Here is a 26,411-nt window from a genome sequence, read left to right as displayed (position 1 = left end):
AATTACCAAAAGAAGGGTCAGTATGGAAAAGGTCGAGGCAACTTCAAAGAAGGGCAGAACAGAGGACGAGGAAGGAATGGAGAAAAATACCAGCAAAAACCAGGTACCTCTAGTGGTCAATGTTTTATTTGCAAGAAACCTGGTCATGAGTCAAGGGAATGTCGTTTTAGATGCACTAGATGCAAAATTCCTAATCACTCTAAAAGAGATTGCTGGTACCAAGATAAACAAGAGAAAAATGAGTGAAGATGCTACAAAGGAGAATGTGTGGGCAAAAGCCATGGATGAAGAAATTGCTAGCATTGAGAAGAATCAGACATGGGAGCTTGTGGACCTGCCTAATGGAAGAGATGTGATTGGCTTAAAATGGATTTACAAAACTAAGTACAATGAAGATGGCTCAATCCAAAGCATAAGGCACGTTTGGTTGCAAAAGCTTAAGCAAATTTTTCGGATGTATGAGGATGCTTCAGGCCAGAAGATTAATACAGATAAATCCTCGGTGTTTTTCAGCCCGAATACTCATTAGGATATAAAGGATGCAATCTTTGCCATTTTGGGGCTGATGCAAGACTTAAGGCACTTCAAATATCTTGGACTCCCATCTTTCATTGAAAGGTCAAAAAATTAGGTCTTCTCTATTCTTAAGGAGCGGGTTGGGCAAAAACTAGCCTGTTGGAAGGGTAAATTGCTCTCCATGGGTGGAAAGGAAATCCTCATTAAGGCGGTAGCCCAAGCGATCCCCACCTACACCATGAGCTGTTTTCAGCTCCCCCAAGGCCTATGTGATGATCTTGAAAGCATGATGAGGAATTTTTGGTGGAGCCAAAAGCACCAAGAGACAAAAATGGCTTGGGTTGGTTGGAAACAAATGTGTCATCCTAAATCTAAAGGGGGTTTGGGCTTCCGGAACTTGCAAGCTTTTAATCTAGCCATGTTGGCAAAACAAGCTTGGAGAATCCTCACAAACCCAACTTCCCTTATTGCTCGGGTCCTCAAAGCACGCTACTTTCCTTCCGGTGACATTCTTAGTACAACTCTTGGCTTTAATCCATCCTACTCTTGGCGGAGCATTTTTAACAGTTTAGAGGTTATTAGGAAAGGAACTCGGTGGCGTGTGGGCAATGGCAAACAAATTCACATATGGGATGATAAATGGCTCCCGACCCCCACCACACACAAAGTCATCACTCCCCCTAATAATCTCCTTTTTTTCCCTATGGTCTCTTCCCTCATTGACCCGGCCACAAAATGGTGGAGAGTTGATGTTATTAGAGCAACCTTCCTTCCTTTTGAAGTTGAAACAATCCTAAAATTGCCTCTTAGTCGAAGCTTGCCTGAAGACAAATTAATATGGATGGGAAACAGCCGTGGGGAGTTCACTGTGAAGAGTGCATACCACTTTGCCCACTGCTTGGTTGAAGAAAAGGATGTTGTGGGAAGCCCTATGGGAGATCCTCTCAAGCCCCTCTGGAAGTGTTTGTGGCACCTCAACCTCCCTGCAAAGATTAAAATCTTTGCTTGGAGGGCTTGTTTCAATGGGCTGCCTTCCAAGGAAAAGATGTGCTCCCGTGGCATTATTACCAGCAATGAATGCCCGATCTGCAATGGGGAGATTGAACCTATTCATCTTACTTTATTACATTGTGAGTTTGCTACCCAGGTTTGGAATCTTTGGTGTGATGGGTTGTAGGAGCAATTGGACTCTCCCTTACATGGCCATGTTCATTCTTTCTCATAAGCCTTCTCAAGATCTTGAATTATTCTTCACTGCTGCTTGGGCAATCTGGTATAACAGAAACAGAGTTATTCATGAAGGCAAGTGCTCTTCCCCCTTACAAGTCTGGCAGATGGCTAGAAGTTCCATTGCAGACTTCTCTGATGTAGCAACCATTGATTTTTCTGCTCCAAGGCCTACTCTTGCTAGTTGCTGGTCCCCTCCGCCTCCTGGTGTATTCAAGATTAATGTGGATGGAGCCTCTTCAGACCTTGATGAAACCTCTAGTATTAGAGTCATCATCAAAGATTGCAATGGCAATACATTTGCTGCCCTCTGCAAACCTCTTCAGTCCCACTTCCCAGCGAAATTAGCGGAAGTCCTTGCTTTGGAGCAAGGCATTTTGCTCGCCCAAGATTTGCAGCTCACTCATGTGATGATTGAAAGTGATGCTTCCAATGTGATAAATGCTATCAATGATTCTGCCTTAGGGACTCCATTTGGGCACATTATTCAGGACATTATTCAAGCCAAAGAAACCTTTGCTTTTTGCTCTTTTAGGCACCTAAACTGGGTTGCTAATTATGCAGCTCATGAGCTTGCTCTCTTTGCTCGCAGGAATGGATCTCATCATTTGTGGAAAGGGGTTACTCCCTCCTTTTCAGAATCAACTGTACAAGTAGATTTATTGCTCTAAAAGTCCTGCACAGCAGGCTTCTTTCTGTACCTTCCTTTTCGTTTGCAATGCAATCTATATTCCTTTCAAAAAAAAAAAAAAAATAGAGACTTTTCTCCACTCCGCAACACCCTCAAAGAGATTTCTACAAAATCCAAACCAAATCATGGCCAAATACAAATTGCCATTAAGTACAAACCAAAGAGAGAACTACTAAAAAAATTTGCACCAAATAAAAAGGCACAATACGGCCAAAAGATCTTACAAATATTAATTGTTGTGGCACACATAGAGTAACAAAAAAAAAAAACAAGCCGAAGAGCTCTTTGCTTATTTGCCAAATATGAGACAAGATATGTTTTTGGTAGTTTATTTGCTAAAAGTGTGATAAAACAATAAGAATTAGCTTACTTCTAAAAAGGTAACACTTAAGTAGTCTCTTGTTATCAAATAAGAGATTTAAGATTCGAATCATGCCTATATCAAAAATCACTTTATGTCTTGACTTTTTGATAAATAACAATCATCTTGAAGCGGACGCTATAGATTGGAATTCTATCATTTCAATAGTAATAATAGAAAAAAGTATACTCTTTTTCAATGTTAATTAAATTTAAAATAACAAAGTGTTGAAATTGAATTGGAGAAAATAATGTATTGCAACCATGTATCTAAGTTTTAATTTTTTTTTTTAAAATTAATTTTGTTAAACTTTTTTAGTAAAAAAATTGAAACAAAAATCCAAACAGACACTAGCACGAGGAATAGGAATTCAATTAGAATTCTACCAAACACACAAGTAGGCTAGGATTGGTCTTCAATGTCAACAATCAATGGCACATGGGCAACATTATCTTTTTTTGTTTGTTTTGATATGCAGTCACAAGAGATAGCAACATAAATACATCTTCTTCTTTTTTGTCAATATCAAGACCATGGTGCACCAATATTTCCGCCGAATAAATGCAATAACTTTGTCAAGCACAATTGCCAAATACAAATTGCCATTAAGTACAAACCAAAGAGAGAACTACTAAAGAAATTTGCACCAAATAAAAAAAAAGGCACATTACTGCCAAAAGATCTTACAAATATTAATTGTTGCAGCACACATAGAGTAACAAAAAAACAACCTAAGGAGCTCTTTGCTTATTTGCTAAATATGAGACAAGATATGTTTTTGGTAGTTTATTTGCTAAATATGTGATAAAACAACAAGAATTAGCTTACTTTTAAAAAGATAAAACTTAAGTAGTCTCTTACAATCAAATAAGAGATCTAGGGTTCAAATCATGCCTATATCAAAAACCAATTTATGTTTTGATTTTTTGATAAATAAAAATCATCTTAAAGTGGGTGTCATAAATTGGAATTCTATCATCTCAATAGTAATAATAGAAAAACGTATACTCTTTTCTAATCTATATCTATATATATTTAAAAGCTGAAGCGTAACATCTATTGTTGCTATGCTCCAATTGAGCCATATCAGCATCCACGTTATTATCTTTTTTCTTTCCAATTTTATTATAATTGTTTTTAACATTTATTTATTTTTTAATATTTACACTTCAACCTTTCTCCCTCCCTTACCTTTTCATCTCCTCATTACTTTTCCAACTGTTTTTCTTCCCTTACCTTTTCATCTCCCCACTTCCCTCTACATTAATATTATTCTTCCTCTTTCCCTTCATCTTCCTTTATTATTGTCTCTTCTTATTCACACCCTCTTAGTATAAATTCGCCACTACCTCTTTCATTTTATGCATAGTTTTTCCTCACAAAAAAGATTCTCTCTCTCTCTCTCTCTCTCTCTCTCTCTCTCTCTCTCTCTCTCTCTCTCTCTATTTTTTGATGGATTTTTTTATTTTTCTTGCATCTCTGCTTTAGGTTGATAATTTTTTATATTCTTTAAAACTATATTTTGGTTTTTTTTTTTTTTAATTTCTTTTGTTCTCTTTGATTGCTAAATGTTATCGTAAAGAATTAAATATAGCATCTAAAAATATAATATTATTCGATTACATAATATGATTTGGATACTTTGGTATTTATTGTAATTTGGTATTTATTCTATTACATAGCATTTTTTTTTAATGGTACTCCATTTAGATGTTAAACTATGAGACTTTACTATTTTTTTTTTTTAATCTTTTGTCATGGACAAAGTATTCTTAATAGTTGTATTAGAAGTACTTTATAATGTCATTTATTTAAAGAAAAACAAAAGTTAGCCAAAGGAAAATAATTGGATGAGTGACAAATTTTAGATTTTGCAATTTTATTATTATTATTGTAGGGTCACAATTCAGAGTCCAGGCCCAACAGGTATGGGGTTCTAGTCCAAAGAGTCTCGAGACAATGAATTTATAGAAAATGGGCTATAGAACTAGGCCTAAACGAAGTGTATTTGAGCTAAAGTTGAGCCATAGAATGATTGAAAGTAAGAAAGAGCCCCTTCATGTCCATAGATTCTTAGTCCGAGGAGACGTGAGGAGCAGACAAGGGTCCTTGTTCAAAGATTATGGTTCTTTCACTATTCTTCTCTTCTAGTTTTCTTTTTTTTTCTCCCCCCTGTCTTCATGGGGACTCCCCTTTCTTATATAATCTTCTTGAAGTCATTGGGGTCTTACACTTGTTAATCATCTGGACCCTAACTTGAGTGCCTGTCCCATCGGACATCCCCCTATCTTTTTGTGAGTTGTGGTAGTCAAGGCAGCACTGTTCACAGGTCCTCTCCACATTAATGCGGCCAGAAAAGTAGCTGCAATGCATTTAATGCGACAACTGCAGCCTCTCCTTGGACACCCTACGCTTCCTTCCTTCCTGCGGGCCCGCGGGACTCATCCTTGTTACTAGTGCCCCCTGGGGTGGGTCCTTCTAGCAGGCAAAATGCATGTTTGAGCCATATTTGTTACGTTCGAGGAGACATTTCTCCTCGGACTGCCTTCTACGTGACTTTAGGCCTACGAGAACTGGACTAGGACCCCTTTTAGTATCCGCGTCATCTCCTCGGACAAGGTTGATCGTCTCGTATAGGGCCCAAGGCCTATTGTATGACTTTTGGGCCTGTGGGCCTTTGCCCCTACAATAGCCCCTCAAAATTACGGTTTTTCTCTCTTTATCTGAGGAGAAAAGGTGGGATTTTGATACTTATTGAGTAGATTATCACAATTTCTTGGCTTATGCATGTGGGGGTACAGCCTCACATGCTTCATTATTGCCACTGGCGTTTCGTGGCCCACGAGGTGCTATTAATTGCACCAAGCGGCTTTGTGTCCCCCATATCCAACGGTGGGTCATTCAATCAATGGTTGACATTCCCCACTTCTTTGGGCGGGAGTAATCCCATTCAGTTTCCCCTTGCTATATAAGACTTCTGAGGGGAATTACTTCCTCTTTTTAGAAAAGACATCCAAACGTTCCAGAGTATTTCAGCATTTCCTCTCACAAAACACTCAAAAGTCTATAGCCATTTCCGTGAGGGTTTCTGGCGGATTCTTTGAAAGCTCAAGAGGTTTAGAATCTGCGTTCGCGTAAGTGTTCATTTCCCCATATCCCTTTACTTTCCTTCTTTGTTGTTTTTCTCGGCATCTTTTCCATTTAGCAAACCTTCTCCGTGCCACCTAGGGTTAGTAGGATGGGTAAGTTTTAGAAATTGGTAGACTCTCCGGCCTGTATGGAAAGTTTCAGGGCCAAATACCGTATCCCACCGGGAGTGGGTCTCGAATACTGCTCCTCGGACCAAATTCTAACCAAGAGAGAGACTGGGCAGGTCGCCATTCCTATGATCGCTTTCATAGAAGGAGGAATGACGATCCCCATGGGAAGGATAACTAGGGATTACTTGCGTGGTCATAGGCTGGCCCCCCACCAGTGCGCCGCTAACATGTTTCGGATCTTAGGGTGCGTAGACGCTCTGAACGAACAGATGAACCTCAACCTCTAATGGCACGATGTAGTTCACTTGTATGAGTGCCATTGTCTCAATGAGTCATATTACCTGAAATCCAGGTCCGACGAGGAGAGGTTGATATCCTGCCTTCCTAAGTCCAACAAAGGTTTGAAGGACGACCATTTGATTGTCTCCGAAGCATGGCACGACAGTCTTCGCTGCCCAGTTAGGGTGGGGATACCAGGTGGGGCACTATAAGGTCAGATCCCTCGGTGAGGATCTTAGTTTTGAGCTTTTCTTTCACTTATTTCGGTTTTGGTTTTGACTATTTGCCTTATCGGACTGACATAACCCTCCCTTTGGGTATTTTGCAGACAAGGAACAAACAACTCCGAGGATAAGTTTGGTCAACGTCCAAGCCCTCAACTATCTTCTAAGGTCCGAGATCTTTGTGAGCGAGGACAGGCAACTACGTGCTGCTCACCTTATCTTGGACTACTTTCTCGCGCTTTTGTAGACGTGGGCCAAGCAATAAAGGCTGGGAGTCCCCGATTAGCCCGTATTGACGTCTCTAAACCGGGCTTCCTTGCTTTGAGGGACCTACCACCAGTCCAACTTCTCGTCTAGCTCATTCTCCAAGAGGTAGCCGCTCTAGGGGAGGGAATTGACTCCTCGCGTTCATCCTTCGAGGCTGAAATTAACCAATTCCATTTCGCCAAGGAGGGCGAGGTGTCAACAAGGCCTGTAGATCTTTCAGATTCTAGCTCGGATCTTGATTGATTCTTGGCGGCTGACCCTTCTGGCCTAGTAATTGCTCAGATTGACACAAGCCAAGAAATCGAAGAGGCGGATATGGATTTGAAGTCGAGGTCTGGGCTGAGGGGGCTCATGTCCAATAGGAACAAGGGGCATTCCTCTAGGGATGGCCCTAAGGAGCAAGTTCCAGCTAAACTCCCACCTCCTCCTTCACCTTCCACTGATCCCGCGCTACAACCAATTCCCAATTTGAGGCGGAAGAAGCCAGTGGAAGAATTGAAGGAAGGTGAGGTCAGCCCTCAGAAGGCCAAACAATAGAAAAAAGGCAAAGAGCCAAAGGATAAGAGGACAAAGTCCATTGACAACCGAGAGGAGGCGGCTATTAGGATGGAGCAGCGCACTTGGTCTCCTCACCTGGAGTTGGATAGCACCCCTATTCCGTGGGATGCAACTCTTTGGGAGTCCCAGCGAGGGCAAGCATCGTACCTTACCGAGGCCCTGCAGCATCCCCTCCTCCTGCCTCGTGACATAGAAGGGCTCCAAGCCACCAGGAAACCTGACCTCTTCATGTCGTTGAAGAAAGATCTTGCCATGGTAAAATGAAGACTCTTACTTGTTTAGGTTCTCTATTCCATGCTCATCTATCTGTCGTTCTCGTTTTAATGATTTCTCCGCCATTTCTGTGCAGCTCACTCAACAGGTCTTCGTCACTGAGGAGTGGGCGAAGAACTCTCGGGAAAAGCTGAACGCTGAGGTTCAGTCCCGCCTCGCCACGGAGAAGGTTACAGGTGCTCTCAAGCTGGATAAAGAGCGCTCGAGCAAGGAGATCAAAGAGGCACTCAAGGCCCGAGATAGTGCCGAGGCGGGGCTAAAGACCACAACGAAGCAGGCCGAGGATATGCGCCAGTAGCTTCACACAACAGAGATAAACCTTGCGTCCGAGAGGCAAATGGTCTCAGACCTCAAGGCGCAGCTACTGCAGGCGAAAGAGGTGGCTCGTTTAGCCAGGGAGGCGGCCGAGGCTGTGGTGGCAGCCTCCTACGAACGCAAAGTGGTGGATACTGAGGCCAGGCTAACTGAGGAGGTGGCTGTGGTCTGTAAGAACTACATCACCGAGTCCTAGGGAGTAGCCTTGGACCGAGCAGCAGTTCCTATGAACTCTAACCTTAGGAGAATTGAGAATATCTTCTTCCCTGATGATATTCACGAGATTCCTGATTCGGATCCTCTTGAGGAGCCCTCTTCCGCCCCAACCACTATTCCCGATTCCATCATACCTGAAAGGAAAGGAGGGAACGAGGAGGTGTAGCCACCACCCAAGGACAAGTCACCTAAGGACGCCCTCACTATAAAGGACGTGGTCGTGCAAGCCAAAGAGGCCGAATCCAAACCTACAGCAAAAGGTGATCACCCTGAGGCAGAGGTTCCTACAAAGAGCTCAACTCAAGATAAAGCCTAGGGCATTAGTGTAGGACTTTTCTTGTAATTTTTTTGTTTTGTCTTTCATTTCCTTAGCATTTGTTAGTGTTTGTAAGATGACGCATCTCAGAGCTTAATGAATGATATAATTTCCCTTTTTTTTTAACTTCATCTTACTGCTTCCATTTTTGTCTTCATTGTGAATGAATTCTGACGGTGTTACTAGACTTTTGGGGATAACCCATTACTCGTAGTTTAAGTAATACGGCTAAGTATGAATATGACGATAGTAACCAATTTCCCCCAAGCCTGTGGTCCGAGGTGCCATGCAGGGCTTGGGTTCTATTTAGCACTTAGTTAGAATGGCAGTGTGATTCATTTCCCCCATGCCTGTGGTCCAAGGAACCACGCAAGACTTAGGTTCTGTTTAACACTTGGATAAAATGGCCTAGTGGTTAATTTCACCTAAGCCTGTGGTCCGAGGAGCCACGCAAGACTTGGGTTCTATTTAACACTTAGTTAAAATGGCATAGTGATTAATTTCTCCCAAGCCTGTGGTCCGAGGAGCCACGCAGGACTTGGGTTCTGTTTAACACTTGTATAAAATGGCGTAGTGATTAATTTCCCCTAAGCCTATGGTCCGAGGAGCCACGCAGGACTTGGGTTATGTTTAACACTTGTATAAAATGGTGTAGTGATTAATTTCCCCCAAACCTGTGGTCCGAGGAGCCACGCAGGACTTGGGTTCTGTTTAACACTTGTATAAAATGGCCTAGTGGTTAATTTCACCCAAACTTGTGGTCCGAAGAGCCACACAAGACTTGGGTTCTGTTTAACACTTAGTTAAAATGGTGTAGTAATTAATTTCCCCCAAACCTGTAGTCCGAGGAACCACACAGGACTTGAGTTCTGTTTAACACTTAGAGAAAAACGCACGGTGGTTAGCACCAAGAATACGAGCTTTCATTAATAATAATACATTTTCAAGTTATTTACATTCCAAAGACGTGGCACCACATGTTCATCCAAATCTTCTAAAAAGTAGGCCCCTATGCCGGCCACCGAGGTGATACGATATGGCCCTTCCCAATTTAGTCCGAGCTTTCCCTACGAGGGATTTTTTACAGTGCCCAAAACTTTTCTTAATACCAGATCCCTAGGTACTAGTGGTCTTAGTTTCACCTTGGCATCATAACCTCGCTTAAGTTTGTGTTGGTAGTAGGCGAGTTGGACCATTGCTCTTTCCCTTCTTTCCTCGATGAGGTTTAAACTTTTTTCCAGCAGCCCGTTGTTAACATTAGGACAGAACGTGCTAGTCTTCAGTGTTCGGAAGTTTGTTTCTAAAGGAATAACAGCCTCAGTTCCATAGGTTATTGAAAAGGGGGTCTCCCCTGTGGATCTGTGTGGCATGGTGCGATACGTCCACAGGACATGGGGCAATTCTTCTACCCATCTTCCTTTCGCGTCATCTAACCTCTTCTTCAGCCCATTTACTATGACTTTGTTGACGGCTTCGGCCTGCCCATTCCCCTGTGGGTAAGCTGGATTGGAGTATCTATTCGCAATTCCCAGCTCGCTGTAATACCTTCTGAAAGCTTTACTATCGAACTGGAGACATTATCCAAGATTAGGGTGTGTGGGACTCCGAACCTGGTGACAATGTTCTTCCAAATAAATTTCTTGGCATCTACATCTCTAATGTTTGCCAGCAACTCGGCTTCGACCCATTTTGTGAAATAATCAGTGCCGACAAGAAGGAACCTTTTGTTCCCCACTGCTTTAGGAAATGGTCCTAGGATATTGAGGCCCCACTGTACGAACGGCCAAGGGCTGGACAGCGGGTTGAGGGTCCCGCCCGGTTGATGTATATTTGGGGCGAACCTCTGGCATTGGTCGCACTTCTTCACGTATTCGTGTGCCTCTTTCTGCATACTCGGCCACCAGTAACCTTAGGTTATGGCCCTATAGGACAAGGATCTACCCCCTGTATGGCTCCCAAAAATTCCTTCATGCAATTCCTCTAAGATAAGCTCTGTGGCATCTGGGTGTACGTATAGCAAGTACGGTCCTGAAAATGAGTGCTTATACAATTTCAAGTCCTCGGACAGCCAGAATCAAGAAGCCTTTCTTCTAATCTTGTCGGCCTTGCTCCTCTCTTCGGGCAAGACGTCCTCCTTTAAAAACAGTATTAAAGGATCCATCTAGCTAAGGCCTGCCCTGACGCTATGAGCATGCATCAACTCGGCCTTCACCACCGAGGGCCTATGTAGATCTTCCACGAGTATAACTAGAGGTAGGCATTGCGCCGAGGAGGTGGCTAGCATGGCAAGAGAATCAACGTGGGTGTTTCCACTCCTAGACACATGCTCTAAGCTAAAAGGGTGAAAATGCATCCGCAAGCGCTTAGCCAGAACTAAATACTCTTGTATTCTTTCATCCCTTGCCTCCAATTCCCCATTTTCTTGTCCTACAATAAGCCTTGAGTCCGAGAACATGTTTATGGACTTCCTGCCTAGTTTCTCGACCATAGACATTCCTTCCAACAAGGCCTCATACTCTGCCTCGTTATTTGTAGCCGAAAAACCCAGCATTAGTGATTTCTCGATGGTAATCCCCTCAAGGGAAATCAGGACGAGCCCTACCCCAGAGCCCCTTTGATTGGCCGCACCATCAACGTATGCTTTCCAACAAGTAGGCCCTTGTTGAGAGACTGTGCCGACCAGTTTTTGTCTGCGCTTGGTACTCCTCTCCCTTCTTCTGGTGAGGGTTCAGCAAACTCAGCTACCAAATCCACGAGGACTTGGCCCTTTACAGCGGTGCGAGGCATGTACCTAATGTCGAAGGCACCAAGAATGGTCCCACACTTAGCTATTCTCCCTGTGTAATTGGCACTCCGGAGTATTGACCTGAGCGGGAGTTGGGTTAATACAACAATGGTGTGTGCCTGGAAATAGTGGGGGAGCTTTCGCGTGGCTTGTACGATCGCCAAGATGGCCTTTTCCAGTGGGAAGTAATGGATTACTGCCTCATGCAATGACTTGCTCACGTAGTAGACAGGCCGTTGTATGTCATTGTCCTCTTGGATCAGCACCAGGCTCACTGCATGAGGGGCCACAACAATGTAGGCAAATAAAACCTCGTCGGCTTCAGGACTGGATATGATTAGCGGCCGAGATAGATACTCCTTGAGCTATTGGAAGGCTAAGGCACATTCTTCAATCCACCCGAACCCTTTCCACTTGTTTAATAAGAGAAAAAAGAATCTACACCTATCCACTGAGCGAGAGATAAAATAGTTCAAGGCGGCAATCATGTCTGTAAGCTTTTGGACCTCCTTGGGGTTCCGAGGAGGCTGCATGCTGTGGATAGCTCTAATCTGGTCGGGGCTGACTTCAATACCTCTATGGGTCACCATATAACCTAAGAATTTCCCTGATCCAACTCCAAACGAACATTTAGAGGCATTCAGGCGTAGCTTGTACTTTCTCAGAATTTCAAAGATATCGCCGAGGTCCCTCAAGTGATTGGACACCAACTTACTTTTCACCACTATGTCGTCTATATAGACTTCAATGCTCTTGCCCATCTGTAGTTCAAACATCCTGGTCATCATCCTCTGGTAGGTGGACCCAGCGTTCTTCAAGCCAAAAGGCATCACCTTATAGTGGTAGTTTCCAACGAGAGTGACAAAAGTTGTCTTTTCTTAGTTGTCGGCAGCCAGGGGTATTTGATGGTATCCTTGAAAGGCATCTAAGAAGCTCATTCGAGGGTGTCCGACGATGGAATCCACCAATTGATCTATCCGAGGCATAGGAAAAGGATCCTTCGAGCAGGCCTTATTTAGGTCCGTGAAGTCCATGTAGACTCGTCATTTCCCACTCTTCTTCTTCATCACAACTGTATTGGAAAGCCACTCAAGGTTGAAAACTTCTTTGATAGCCCCTACTTTCTTTAATTTCATCACCTCCTTCCTCACTGCATCCGCATGCTCTTTCGATGGTCGCCGAGGAGGTTGTTTCTTAGGTGTAATAGCTGGAATAACATTAAGATGATGGCAAATGAAATTCCCCGGAGCCTCGTAGGCGTCCCGTGCAAACACGTCCACATTCTCTTTAAGAAAATCAATTAGCTCTTCCTTCTCTTGGGGTGGCAGTTCCGAGCCGACTTGAAAAAATCTTTCCAGATCAGAGCCCAAAAGAACTTTTTCTAAATCCTCACAACTCGCCTCCTCGGCAGGTCCCCCACCACCCGGGGCTGGGGCTGTTAATTGCTATAAGCCATTCTCAGCAGAAGTAGAGGGCTCGGTACTCGGTCGTTGTGAGATAGCGGACACCATGCATTGCCAGGCTATGGCTTGGTCCCCTATTACTTCTTTGACCTAACCATCTGACGGGTACTTCACCTTTTGGTGTAAGGTTGAGGATACAACTCCTAGGGCATGAAGCCACGGTCTGGCTACAATGGCGGTGTAGGGTGAATATGCGTCCACCACTATGAAGTCCACCTCCACTATGTCCGAGCCTGTTTATATAGGCAGCCTAATCTGGCCTTTCGAAGTAACAGTTTTCCCTTTGAAACTTACCAAAGGGGAGTCGTATGTTGTCAGGTCTTTTGGTCTCAGTTTCAGCCCTTTGTACAAATCGGGGTACATTACCTCCACAGCACTGCCCTGATCAACTAGCACCCTCTTCACGTCATATCCCCCAATCCTGAATGTGACAACTAGAGCATCGTCGTGGGGCTGGATGGTTCCAACTTTATCCTCATCCGAGAATACGAGTATGGGCGAGACAATCCCTTTAGCCTTCATAGACTCACAGTCATCAACCTTAACGGGGAGTCGGGCCACCGACATCACTCTGAAGGACGGGAGCTGGTTCTTCCTGGAGCGGCAAGAATGACATTTATCGTGCCAATAGGCAGTCTCAAGGTGCTTTGCCTTGCCTCGACGCCCATCTGCTCTTGCCATCCAACGGGATGATGCAAGAGATGTCTCAACTTTCCCTCTCGAACCAGCCGGTCCAAGTGGTTTTTCAAGTTTCTATAGTCATCAGTGGTTGCCCCAGTTCTTGGTGGTATTCGCAATATAGGCTCTAATTACGTTTTGCGGGGTCGCCTGCCATCTTGCTCGGCCACTGAAAGAGCGACTCATTCTTGACTTTCTCTAAGATCTTATGTAATGGTTCTCGGAACACAGCATGGACTGCCTGTGCCCCGGTGGATCCAAACTGCTCCGAGTAATCCCTTCTCGGCCGGTTATTGTTGCCAAATCGATCCGATCTGAAGTCCCTCCTCTCCTGAAGGATAACCTTCGCTTTGTCCTTCCCGTCTGTTGGTCCTCTTCGACCCTCTTGTACTTGTCGATTCGGTCTATGAGCCGGTGCACGCTGGTGACCGGTTTCCCAGTCAAGGACTTCCTTAATCCGTGCTCTGTCGACAGGCCTCTCTAGAAGGTGCTAATGGTGACGTCATCGTAATTTCCTTCTATCTCGTTATACATCTCCCAATATCTATCCGATTAGGCCTTCAGGGTCTCTCCTTCTAGCATGGACAAGGACAGAAGGGAATCTAAAGACCGAGAAACTCTGCTACTCGTTATGATGCGAGAACCGAAAGCCTAGGTTAGCTGCTTAAAAGAATTTATGGAATTTGGCTTGAGGCTGTCAAACCATCTCATCGCCATGGGTCCCAAACTGGACGAAAACACCTTGCACATCAACGCATCGTCTCTGGAATGGACGGCCATCCTCTGGTTAAACTGGCTCACGTGCTCTACAGGGTCCGTCAGACCATTATATATAGCGAAAGTGGATTGGTGGAACCGCCGAGGAAGTTCAGCCCCCTCTATCTTGTGCATGAAGGGTGACTGAGAGATGCGGTCCAAGGCCTTACTCATGGCGTAGTTTACCAAGCCCTTGTAAGACGGACTTTTGTGGCCGCGTTTATGAGGTTGCTCTTCCTCATAGGAGAAGGTTTCACTTTGTGGGGTTCTCGACCTTCGCCTGTACTCATTGTCCTCTTCATCGCTGGTGGTCGGATTGGGGGAAGGACACCTTCACTGCGCTCGGTGCAACTTCCTCTTCAGGTCGTCGATTTCTTGCTGTAGAGCCCTAGTATCATCCCGCTTTTAGGATGCATGACCTTTCCCTTTCGAGTGACTTTTGCTCGTGTGGGAGGTATTCACGCTACCCTTTCGTCGCTTGTTTTGATCTCTCTCCCGTTCGAGGTTCAAAAAGTTGTCCTACTATTGGGAGTTTGCGGGTCCCGTTTGGCGTAGACCAGATCCTTCCATTTTTAATGGTCTCACTTGCTGAGGCACAAATTCTTCCCACAGACGGCGCCAATTGTAGGGTCACAATTCAGAGTTCAGGCCCAACAGGTATGGGGTTCTGGTCCAAAAAACCCTGAGACAATGAATTTATAGAGAGTGGGCTATAGAACTAGGCCTAAACAAAGTGTATACAAGCTAAAGTTGGGCCATAGAACGATTGAAAGTAAGAATGAGCCCTTCATGTCCATAGATTCTTAGTCCGAGGAGACGTGAGGAACGGACAAGGGTCCTTGTTCAAAGATTATGGTTCTTTCACTATTCTTCTCTTCTAGTTTTCTTTTTTTTTCTCCCCCCGTCTTCATGGGGACTCCCCTTTCTTACATAATCTTCTTGAAGTCATCAGGGCCTTACACTTGTTGATCATCTGGACCCTCACTTGAGTGCCTGTCCCATCGAACATCCCCCCCATCTTTCTGTGAGTTGTGGTAGCCAAGGTAGCACTGTTCACAGATCTTCTCCACATTAATGCGGCCAGAAAAGTAGCTGCAATGTATTTAATGCCGCAGCTGCAGCCTCTCCTTGGATACCGTACGCTTCCTTCCTTCCTGCGGCCTGTAGGACTCATCCTTGTTACTAGTGCCCGCTGTGGTGGGTCCTTCTAGCAAGCAGAATGCATGTTTGAGCCATATTTGTTACGTTCGAGGAGACATTTCTCCTCGGACCACCTTCTACGTGACTTTAGGCCTACGAGAACTGGACTGGGACCCCTTTTGTTATCTGCGTCATCTCCTCGAACAAGGTTAATCGTCTCGTATGGGGCCCAAGGCCCATTGTATGACTTTTGGGCCTGTGAGCCTTTGCCCCTACCATTATTATTATTATTATTTTTTAACAATGCATATATAGAAATTTAATTTTTAGATTTTGCTAATAATTGTTTATTTAATAATATGTTTTGGGTGGATGAAATTACATATTCTGCAAAGAAAATAATCTTAATAGATTATCAATAACAAATTATTTTCCCAATTGGTCCAATTAATCATTGTTAAGTTTTATTAATTTTTTTAGTTATGCTTTTTGGTATTTTGGATTATAGGTAGGAAAAAAAAAAAGGTTTGAGAGAGTTTGTTTAAAACTAAAAGAATAATTTCCAAATTTTATATTCTTTTAAATGATTTCCATAATGTTATAAATAACTTTTATTAAAAAATGAATATTTTCGTTAACTTGCCTTTTGAATTTTTGAGAAAAATTGTATTATTTTCATTTTAGTACGACAAAATTTATATCTATGATTTATGATTTTTCTTATATTATATTTTTTATTGTTTTTATAATAAATAAAAATATGATTATGAAATACATCACTTATTATTAAATTAGTTTAAATCGTAAAAAATAAAAATAAAACCACCATAAAAATAATTATCAAGCGCAATGTGCAAGTTCGCGGCTAGTAGTAATTAAATTTAAAATACGAAGTGTTTGAATTGAATTGGAGAAAATAATGTATTGTAACTATGTATCTAAGTTTTAATTTTTTTTCAAACTTAATTTTGTTAAAAATTTTTAATTAAAAAATTGAAACAAAAATCCAAACAGACACTAGCACAAGGAATAGGAATTCAGTTAGAATTCTACCAAAAATTCAAGTAGGCTAGGATTGGTCTTCAAATGTCAACAATCAATGGCACACGGTCAACATTATCCTGAATCTTATTTAAGCAAGTTGCGCGGCAACAATGTTGTTTGTTTTGGTACGCGGTCACAAGAGATAGCAACAAAAATAAATCTTTTTATTTTTGTCAATATCAAGGCCATGGTGCACCAATATTTCGGCCGAATAAATGCAATAATTTTGTCAAGCACAAAGGCAAACTTTTCACATTGGAAATGAAAAGGAGGGGAAAAGAATCATCACTTGCAGTAATGAGTCCAAGACTATTGTGCTTAAATCGTGTGAGTCTCTGACTAGGCATCGGATTGACTTCATGGGAAAGTTATTTCAACTAATCCTGCTTCAGCAATATTAGAAAAAAACCAGCCTGTCCTATATTAGTACCATGGAGATTCTTCTTGTCATCTTTTATCGTGGAAGAGAGTTTAGCTCTAAATATTTTTAGAGTCGTATATTTTTTAACTTTATGATGATTTATAAGATTATTTATATGTAGAGGAAGATGATCTCCACTTCAACGTTCCTAAATTGTTGAGAGAGAGAGAAGCAAAAGCAATAATAAAACTTTCAATGCTATCTATCACTTGAAATGTAAAGCAAGCTGCTTAATAAAACAATTATCGAACTTTTTTTATAATGTAGTATATAACATTAAAAAATTACTTTGAGATAAATTTTATGTTCATGATGATGCTCGGATCATCAGCCAAGGATGATCGTCCAGATTGATGTCGTCCTTAACTAACCCAATCCTTAGGAACGAGTGAAGAGAAGAACGGGTATAGGTTTTTGGCGTGGTACCTGCCAAAAAGTCTCCGATGCCAAAGTCAGGAAGATTGACAAGAGAGAGCTTGTGAAAATAATATGCTAGAATTTTTCTGCCTTACCTCCTCCCCTTTTGGGGTTATGTATTTATATGCATGTGCTCACAGGTGTTTCTTTCTAGCCGTTGGTGGAGCCTTGATGGAGACTTTATTCTTGCCTGGTAACGCCCCTGTGGGGTGTTCATGGTGAGCTACCCCTCCCAAGTAATATTCTTTTTGATTTTGATATGATTGCTCATATTGGAGATTTTGGGCTTGCAAAATTTCTTTTAGAACTTACAAATCCGAAACAAAGCGACTCAATTGGAATAAGGGGAACAATAGGGTACACTCCTCCAGGTAACAACAATTTACTAAACTTTTTAATTATTAACATATGCTTTCCCACATTAACCATAATTACTTTTTGCAATCCCAAGTTGTAATGTGAACGTATTTTCTATATCAAATATTTTGAATGGCAAAGTACGGTGTAGGATGTGATGTGTCAACAAAAGGAGATGTCTACAGCTATGGAATCTTATTATTGGAGATGATAACAGGAAAGAGACCCACAAATCCTATGTTTGAGGGAGGCTTTAACCTTCACAACTATGCTAGCATGGCATTGCCTAACCGTGTAATGGAGATTTCAGACCCAAAACTTTTAAACAATGATGATGAAGTGATTCAACAAGACAATTGTGGAGATACAGACAGAACAAAGGAGTGTTTAATATCCATGGTCAAGATTGGTGTGTCATGCTCTATGGAGTTGCCACAAGAACGATGGGACATTATCAAGGCCTTGTCTGAGCTGTATTTGGTCAGAGACATTCTTCATGGCGCTAGGATTTAGCACTACGTTCTTGAATATTTAGAAGGTAAAAAAAAAAAAATCAAACTTTTAACCCTCTAAATGTTGGTATTAAGTTCTTTACTTACTTTGACATTTTCCTATTTACCTTGTTTTCTATCAAGTAATTGCAGGCTCATAAAGTTTGACAATGGATGGGAAGACATGTTTGGCGTTCTAGATAAACATGCTTATAGTATATCGACGAGTATTCTACATGGTTCTTATACCCCGTCTTATATCTGTATTTTATTTGCGTTTGAGTAAATCAAAATAATTTCCTTCAAACTTGTATTTGTGTTTGATTCTATTGATATTATGTTTGGAAAATAAATTATCTAATTTCATTAGCAGTTATAATATTTTGAGCTAACAATAAGATGTTCTCTTCACTTCCCATTCCACATCAATTTACTTTTTGTCAAAGCTTGAATTCACATAACCATGCTTGAGAACAATTAAATTAAATAAAAACGACAGTATGTTATACGAGAATTTCCCCAAAAGCTCCACAAGGTCAAAGTTCATGCCAAAAATACAAACACACGCAGTGTTGAATGTATGCTTTGTAAAAGGGACAATTCGGAAGGCTTTAGTGTTTTGACTCTGTTGGGTACGTGTCAAATCACATACAAGCTAGAAACATATCAAAAATTCAAAATAAAATAGGTTGATATTCTCATAACCTTTACCTTATCTCTAATGCATCAAATATAGTTGAGTTTCCCTTCGCGTTATCTTTTGAGTTTCTGGTTGGTTGAGCCACTCCCATAGTTGATAGTCCCACTCCTCGCGGCTCGAGTTGGATTTAGGAGTCCCTGTGTGAGCTGTATGCAGAGAGAGTCGCACATACAGTTACAAGGGGGATCGCGTTTATATGCGTAGTGTGGTGGTTGGGCCTATCCCACCCTATTTATTCCAGGATCTGTGTCTATTGTGTGATGGCGGTGGCTTGATCTGATCCTAATCCATGTTAGTTTTGGAGTGGCTTGCAAGACATGAATTCTATTTCAAGTAGGATTCTATTTCCTATTTCAAGTGCATCTATATTTCCTAATTGTAATAGACTAGGATTCATAGCAAGTCACGTGTAAAACTATGATCACCTAGGTGACCTACCTTTGTATAAATAGGACATAGGTATTGCGGCAATTAAAGAGAAGCAAAAAGAAAATAGAGAGTGCAATAGAGAGTTTTTTTTTTTTTTTGGCTGCTTCATGATTTTGTGAGAGTTCTCTAGTTTAGCATAGGGTGCAAGGTTTTCTCTATTCCTTGTATTTGTGAGAGAGCTATTGCGTGTATTGGGGATTGGGTGTGTGTGAGAATATTGATACACCAACTTGTATATCTCTATATTTGATTAGTGGAATTTCTTCGTCGTTGCCTGTGGATGTAGGCCAAAAGCCGAACCACGTAAATTCTTGGTGTTCTTTGTTTGTGTGTTTATTTTCAGTGTTTGGGTTTGCTTCGTTCCTATTATTTATTTCTTGGAGATCTTTCTATAGTCATAATATTTTCACAATCAATATTGAGGTGAGGTGGGAGTGCTATCCAGAGGCGCTTTCCTACAACATATTGGTGTTACTTCGATCAATTAGCTAAGATTTTGACCGGATACGAAATCACTGGCAGTTGATATAGTGGTATTTTTATGGGGATTTCAACATCCTGTTGTAAGATCCTTATGTATAGGTCCCTATGACTATGGAACAACTACATTATTAGAGAAAGAAAATATATATTCAGTGTATGAGATAATTATTCAGCCCTCTATATGAACCTACTTCTTTTTCATGTTGAAAAAAAGAAAGTTTGGAGTTGTCATTTGGGATATTTAGGGGGTGTTTGGTTTAGAGGTAACTCAAATTTCAGTTCTCAATACTCATTTCTTATTACTCTAAACTCTAATCCAATTCTCATATCTCTATCTCTATTTTTCTCACTTCTCACAAAAGTTTGTGTTTGGTTCTTTTACCCGGGTGTAGTTCTCACCCAAAAAACTAAAACTTGGGAAAAAGTTGTGAAGCGCACAGGCCCCACACGCTGAAAAGAAGTCAGAACAGCTCTCTCATCATTCTCTCTTCCTCTTCCTCTGCCGCTCACTCTCCTCTTTCTCTTTAATTTTCACTTCTTTCTTTCTGCCTCTCAATCTCTTCTTTCTCATTAGATCAACTAACTAAGCCCTTGTGTGGCATTCATGTTTGATTCTGCTTTTGGTCGTGTTGTTCATTTTTATTAGTAATTTAGTGACACTAAAATGAAAACAACCTTGAACTTTAAGTGCCAAAAATGTAATTTAGTCTTAGAAAAAATGACTCTGGAACACTCCTCTCCCCTCCCCCCTCACAGGGTCTTTTTGTCCCGGTATAGGTAGTCCAGATGGTCACATGCATGACTATTTTACCAAGTCTCTCTCCGAGACAGTGCCCAAATCATTTACAAATTCTCCCCTGCCCTGGTAACTGTTCTTTTATAGTAATGATTGGGTTTGTACTGTATTTTGTTGGTTAATTCATTTGCTCATGTGAGTTTTTGGAAATTGTGAAGTTTTATACTTATTGCTTGATATTTCATATCATAACAAATAGTTAGCCATCATCGCCACTCAGCAGTGCCATTTGACTATTAGTGAATTTTTTGAATCAAATGTACCTAATAAGATAAAATAGCCAGAATTTGAGCATGATATTAAGCAAAAAAAAAAAATTGGTCCCTTTTTAGCTCATTGTGTATCTGTTGAGTGAGATATAGTAGGGATGGCAATGGGGTGGGGCAGGGCCGAAGGATGGGGTCTTCGCCCCCGCCCCGCATAGATTTTTCTTGTCCCATCTCCGCCTCGCCCTGCATGATGGGGAAAATTTCTTGCCCCATCCCCCGCCCGTTAAGGCCCCGCGAAGGCCCGCCCCACCCCGTAAAAATTTATTTCTTGTTAATTTTCCCTACAACTCTTACCATTTTTTCAAATAAAATGACATGTTTCAATAATAAAAATATACTTGAAATTATAAATAAATTTATTCTATCAAATCAAACTAATTTTTAGCAAAAACTGAATAATATTATCTAAATGTTTAACAAGACAATATCACAACAAAAATCTCATAGTATGACACAATAAAATAATCCAAAAAATAAAATAAAGTAACAGATTGTGTCCAAACAAAGAAAAACTATATGATGTATTGGTTGTCTTTTTTTTCCTATGTAAGTTTAAAAACTAGCACACTCAGGTCCTCCCATTTTGTGACTATTTCATAGAGAATGGGACAAAATCTCAAACCGGTAACAGCCAAATGCCCACACACACACAATGACACAAACACAAATATTTAGAGTCTTAGACTTAGACCCGTACCTCATTAAAATAAAAAAAAAAATTATGTTCATGATGAAAAGTAAGTTGAGAAAGACGTATGAATCATGAATGAAATCAGTAATTCAATAGTATATAAATTTGTTTCTAATAAAGACAAAAGAAAATGTTAAAATTAGTACCTTATTTCCAACTTTGCTAGAGAGAAAAAAGAGGTAGAGAGCCACGTTAGGTAGAATAAAATAAGTTGATGATATTTTTGTTTAAATAGTAGGGTTTTAGAGTATGAAAAAAAAATTACAATTTAACCCTTATTAATGCGGGCCAGGGTGGGGATGGGGCGAGGTGGGGTCTAAAAAGTGTAAACCCATCCCCGCCTTACCCATGGTGCGGGTCTAAAATCTTGCCCCATCCCTGCCCCACTACTTTTGCGGGACGGGGCAACATTTTCATCCCTAAGATATAGATACTTTTGCTTCAAAATATGGTTTGTTGCATTGAGAAAAAAACTGAACTGCCACATTTTATAAAATTTCCCTAAAATAGTGAAATTACTGCAACTTCATAGATGTAGACAAACTGCTGGACCATGTAATTTCTTGTGTAATGTGATTGTTTTCTTTCTTATTTTCGCATATCACAAATTTGGGAATTCCCAACAAGAAATGTTTTGGTGCTTAACCTTCCAACAAGGGCGGAGCCCCGGGGGGGGGGGGGGGGGAGGGGGCAAGTACCCTCCCTGACTCCTCAAAAAATGACTTTTAAATGAACAACAACTTTAACTCTTTTAAGGTCTTGCCCCTCCTGACATGAGAAAAGAAAAAACAAAGAAGCATTCCCACAATAATCAATATGTACCACTGACATAAGAAAAAAGCCAAAAACCTATATTACTTGATCAATAAGCCTAGCACCTAAGAAAAAGACACCAACTCTCACTTCTTGAAAGCCACTATCACACATGATTTCACCACACTACACCATTCCCGCTATTCTTTTATATTTTCTCCCCAATCCTCTTTCTTTTTTTTTTCAAACCAGCCACAACAACTCAATCAATGGGCCCCATATTAATATTATACACAATATAATTATATAATAATAAGTAATGTTAGAGATACAACAAAATGTTATAACAATTATAGTTGTTTATAGTGGTTTATTTATTTATTATTAATATTGATTGATTTTCTTTAGGCTTTTTTTTATAATTTTATATTATCTTTTAATTTTGCCCCCCTAAACTGAAATCCTGGCTCTGCCAGTACCTTTCACTATCTTATTTCTTAATAAAAGACTAGGGAAAAAGGATAAAAGAAAATTATGGAACAGAAACAAGGGAAAGAAAATAAAGAATACTATATATACTATATATGAGGAAGTCATAAGCATAATCTGTTTTTTTATTTTCTTTTCCCCAGTCTTTCTTAGCACAAACCAGATTATTGATCTTATCTTCATTTTCTATTAGTCTAACTCAAAGTATCCGCACCACCTCATGCCAAGAAGAGATGAAAACTGCAGTCTTTGATTTACAAAAACACATCAGGCAAAGATATTTCAGGGAATGCAACAAAAAAGAATGGAGAGAAAACCCCTCAACTTTGAAGGATACAAAATATAGCCTTTTATAAGTACCACCATAACAAATGGACAAAATATATAGAAAAAACAAACTGAATTGATACCACAATTCAATGCCAAGGTTCATCTTGTGCGTGCAAGACCTAAAGCACCGATAAATGTTTGTGTGTGTGTTCATCACTCTTTTAGCCATGTGTAAGAAGGACATGCTTACCAGTTACCCCTATCTCAGTTTAGCCTAGTGCAGAACATCAATGCATAAATCAACGTGTTTAAAACATTGCTATTAAAATCCACTCTTGAATGTTCAATGGTGTATTACTTAAGTCATTTTCTTGTATTGTTTATCAATTTTTGTGCACTATATATATATATAGCTTGAAATAATGCACCTTCAAGGCTTCAACAGTTTCACATGCATAGTTTTGATATGCTTAATATTGTATACTTTTTAGAATAAGAACAAAATCTCAACAAAATTATGTTGATGATCATGTTATTCTTGCCTAACATCAATCACATCAATTGTGACAAAAGATTCGGAAGTTGCTGATGGTTATCAGAAACCAAGGGACTCTTGTTGAGATATAATTCTGATGGCAAGCGATGGCATCCATCAGTAATAGCAGGCAATTATGCTTCTGGATCCTGGATCACATTCTCTCGTAATTGAGTTTATCTGACTGCAATCAAACACAAGGGTCAGGTGACCAAAATAACCACAAAAGCTCCTAGTAGAAGGTTTGAATAGTTGAGTGAAGCAAGGCACAACTGAGCAGCAGATCTGCGTCCTCACCAATCAAATGAGCCAGTGTCTAACTGCTAATAAGTTTTTTATTTGGTAACATATGCTCAGCTCGATTTAGTTTGGCACGGTTATAATAGAATTTATGGAGCTGAGTAAAAATCTTGACTGTGAAGAAAGTGCTAATTTGCAATGTCTAAAAGAAGTGTTAGATTTTGAGATAGAACCAATGTCAGGCTAATGAACTAGCCTGGATAACTTGAGCTCAGCTAAATAAAACATGATTCAAGGTTGAATTAGGCTTGCTGAGCTTGATCTTGATCTAAGTTCAGTCACAAAATCACAATACTTAAACACCAAGCTAAGCTTGGCTTGTTGGCTCTCTTAGAGCAGCAGTATGAAGCATCCAATAAAACAAACTGTTAGCAGTACCTTGATAAGCATGTCTGTTGGAAGCCAAGCTGGTGCAGTTGGGATCCCAACCCATCCAATCTGCAAAAACATCATTCTTAAATCCTTCAAAGTCACATATTCACTTAGAGTATTTATCTTGGTTGATATGGTGAAAGTCATAACATAGGAAACTTGAAATTTCAATGCAAATGTTGCAACTTTTGTATATAAAAGTAAAATCTTTGATATGGTTTGACACTTTTAAAAATGTCATGTTCAAAAACATTAATCCAAGCATACCAACCACAGGTTATTCCTTACTTGACATAAGTTTCAGAAAGCCTTTCACATATGACATAACACAGAAATTAAAGCCATGTTATTTATTATTTTTAAGCTGCAGACTAATCTTCAATGTCCAAATAAATCTGAATGTTTTATATCAAAGAGAAGAGCTCAAACATAAATCACTTACTAGTGCATACTCCCCGGTTTCGAAATTACGTATATCCAAGACCTAAAAGAGTATTATGCTGTCATCAGAAAATTGAAATGGCCAGCCTTACTTCATGAGTGCTGCCAGAGAGTGTAAAGAAGCTACCTCACCACGGTCTTCATAAATGTAGTCCAAGCCTTTGTAGTATGGTGGGTGCCCAACAGATAGATACTGAAATTTTGAATCAAACACATTCCAGCTTATGCCAAAGCTAAGTATATAATGAGTCAAATTCAAAAGGGAAAGAAAGGGTTACACACAAAAGCTAAGATTCAAATATCCTCTATATAATAACACATTCATATAGCTGAGTTCAGTTTATTCATATTCAAGCCTCTTCTTTGTAGGAAATGACTACAGAAATTTCCCAACAATACCAAATATCAAATCCGTTGTGACTAGCATTAAATTGACTTCATGGGAAAATTGTATTCAACCAATCCAGCTTTAGCATTATAAAAAAAAAACCCACTTATTAAACTTACATTGACACTACTGAGATACTTCTCCTTGTCCACCCTCACAATCTGACCTCTTCACTGCCCATAAATAATTTTTTTTTAATAAAAGAAAAAAAAAAGTCAAAGCATAAGAAAAAATAGAATATTTTTCTTGAAAATTCAGAACTCACTCGAAAAGACGGGCTTTCTGGGGGTCTTCGGAGGTGCGGTTGATGGTTGAGCATTAGAAACAGATGATTATTCGCTCTTTGTTTCCACAGTCTTTTCCTTCTCTGGTTCAGTGGATTTTACTGCTCGAATTGATGGCAAACGAAGAGGGTTTCTTCTTAAGTTGTGAGGGAGTTGAGAGAGGCATGAGAATGAGTTTTGTGAGTACGTTGCAGAGAAAGCCATGGGAGAGAAAAGAGACCTTGAAGTTGAAAGTATAGTCTTGGGAAGTTTTCAGAGTTTTTCACTATAGGGATAAGAAATGATGAATCCTTGTATTTCTAACGGCCAGATTTTGAAGACAAAAATCTGCTGCTACGCGGTAAATTCAACCAACCATAATGTGCCACATCATCAAGTATTGGTGTAAATAAAGAATTGTGGTTGGCAATTTGGTCATTTGGCTCACCTCCTGTTCCTGGGGAGGAGAGAGGCATAGAGATATTCATGGTAATATGATAAACTTATGGGGAAAAAAATTTTGACAACATTGTCACAATAAATTTTAAGTGACATGTTATTATCAGTGGACAAAAAAGTAATTTCAGTGGTAGTTCAAATTAATAACAATAACAATTTACCACTTAAAATATGTTATGAAATTGTTGTGAATATCGTATCTATAAAATCCAACTTTTTAAGGGAATTTCATTTATTGTTTTGTTCTTAAATAAAAAGATAAATGTTCCCAAAATTATCTGAATGTTCAAATAGTGTGTAAAACACCTTGAACGTTTAGACCCCAAAATTACAAATTACCAGTTCAAGCTTATTATCAAACAATATATTTGCGGAATATGAAGATAAGCTAAAACAGAATTGATAAAACAATCTAAACCAAATAACATCACAACCACATCAGAAATTAAATGGCAAAGATTAAGAGAAGAGAGATGCAAACACAAAGACAACACAGCGATGTTTTATTGAAGAGGAAACCGAAGTCCTTGGCGTAAAACCTCTCCGCTGCCCTCCAAGCGGTCAATAATCCACTAGAGAATGAAGTTGGGATACATGAACAGCAGAGGACCCTCCAAGCCTAATCTACCCAGTGTACCTAAGCCCTCCAAGTTTCTTACTCCAACGAGGTTACGCTGAACCTTTTTCTTCTCTAGCTTACCGGATTCCGCTATATCCC

General features: G+C 40.4%; 1 protein-coding gene and 1 pseudogene across 1 annotated transcript; one reads left to right on the top strand and one right to left on the bottom strand.

Moving 5' to 3' along the window:
• The first annotated feature begins 697 nt into the window (after positions 1-697).
• LOC115989824 lies at positions 698-2,414 on the top strand. Its single transcript, XM_031113701.1, has 2 exons — positions 698-1,563; positions 1,664-2,414. Exons 1-2 carry the CDS (start codon positions 698-700, stop codon positions 2,412-2,414), a joined length of 1,617 nt encoding a protein of 538 aa, XP_030969561.1.
• A 19,996-nt stretch (positions 2,415-22,410) lies between these two features.
• On the bottom strand, positions 22,411-25,521 carry LOC115989492 (annotated as a pseudogene).
• Between the last annotated feature and the right edge of the window lie 890 nt (positions 25,522-26,411).

Source organism: Quercus lobata, chromosome 5, assembly GCF_001633185.2.
Source record: "Quercus lobata isolate SW786 chromosome 5, ValleyOak3.0 Primary Assembly, whole genome shotgun sequence".
NCBI lineage: Eukaryota > Viridiplantae > Streptophyta > Magnoliopsida > Fagales > Fagaceae > Quercus > Quercus lobata.
The sequence above is the reverse complement of the archived record's forward strand: the minus strand, read 5'-3'. Positions and strand labels throughout refer to the sequence as shown.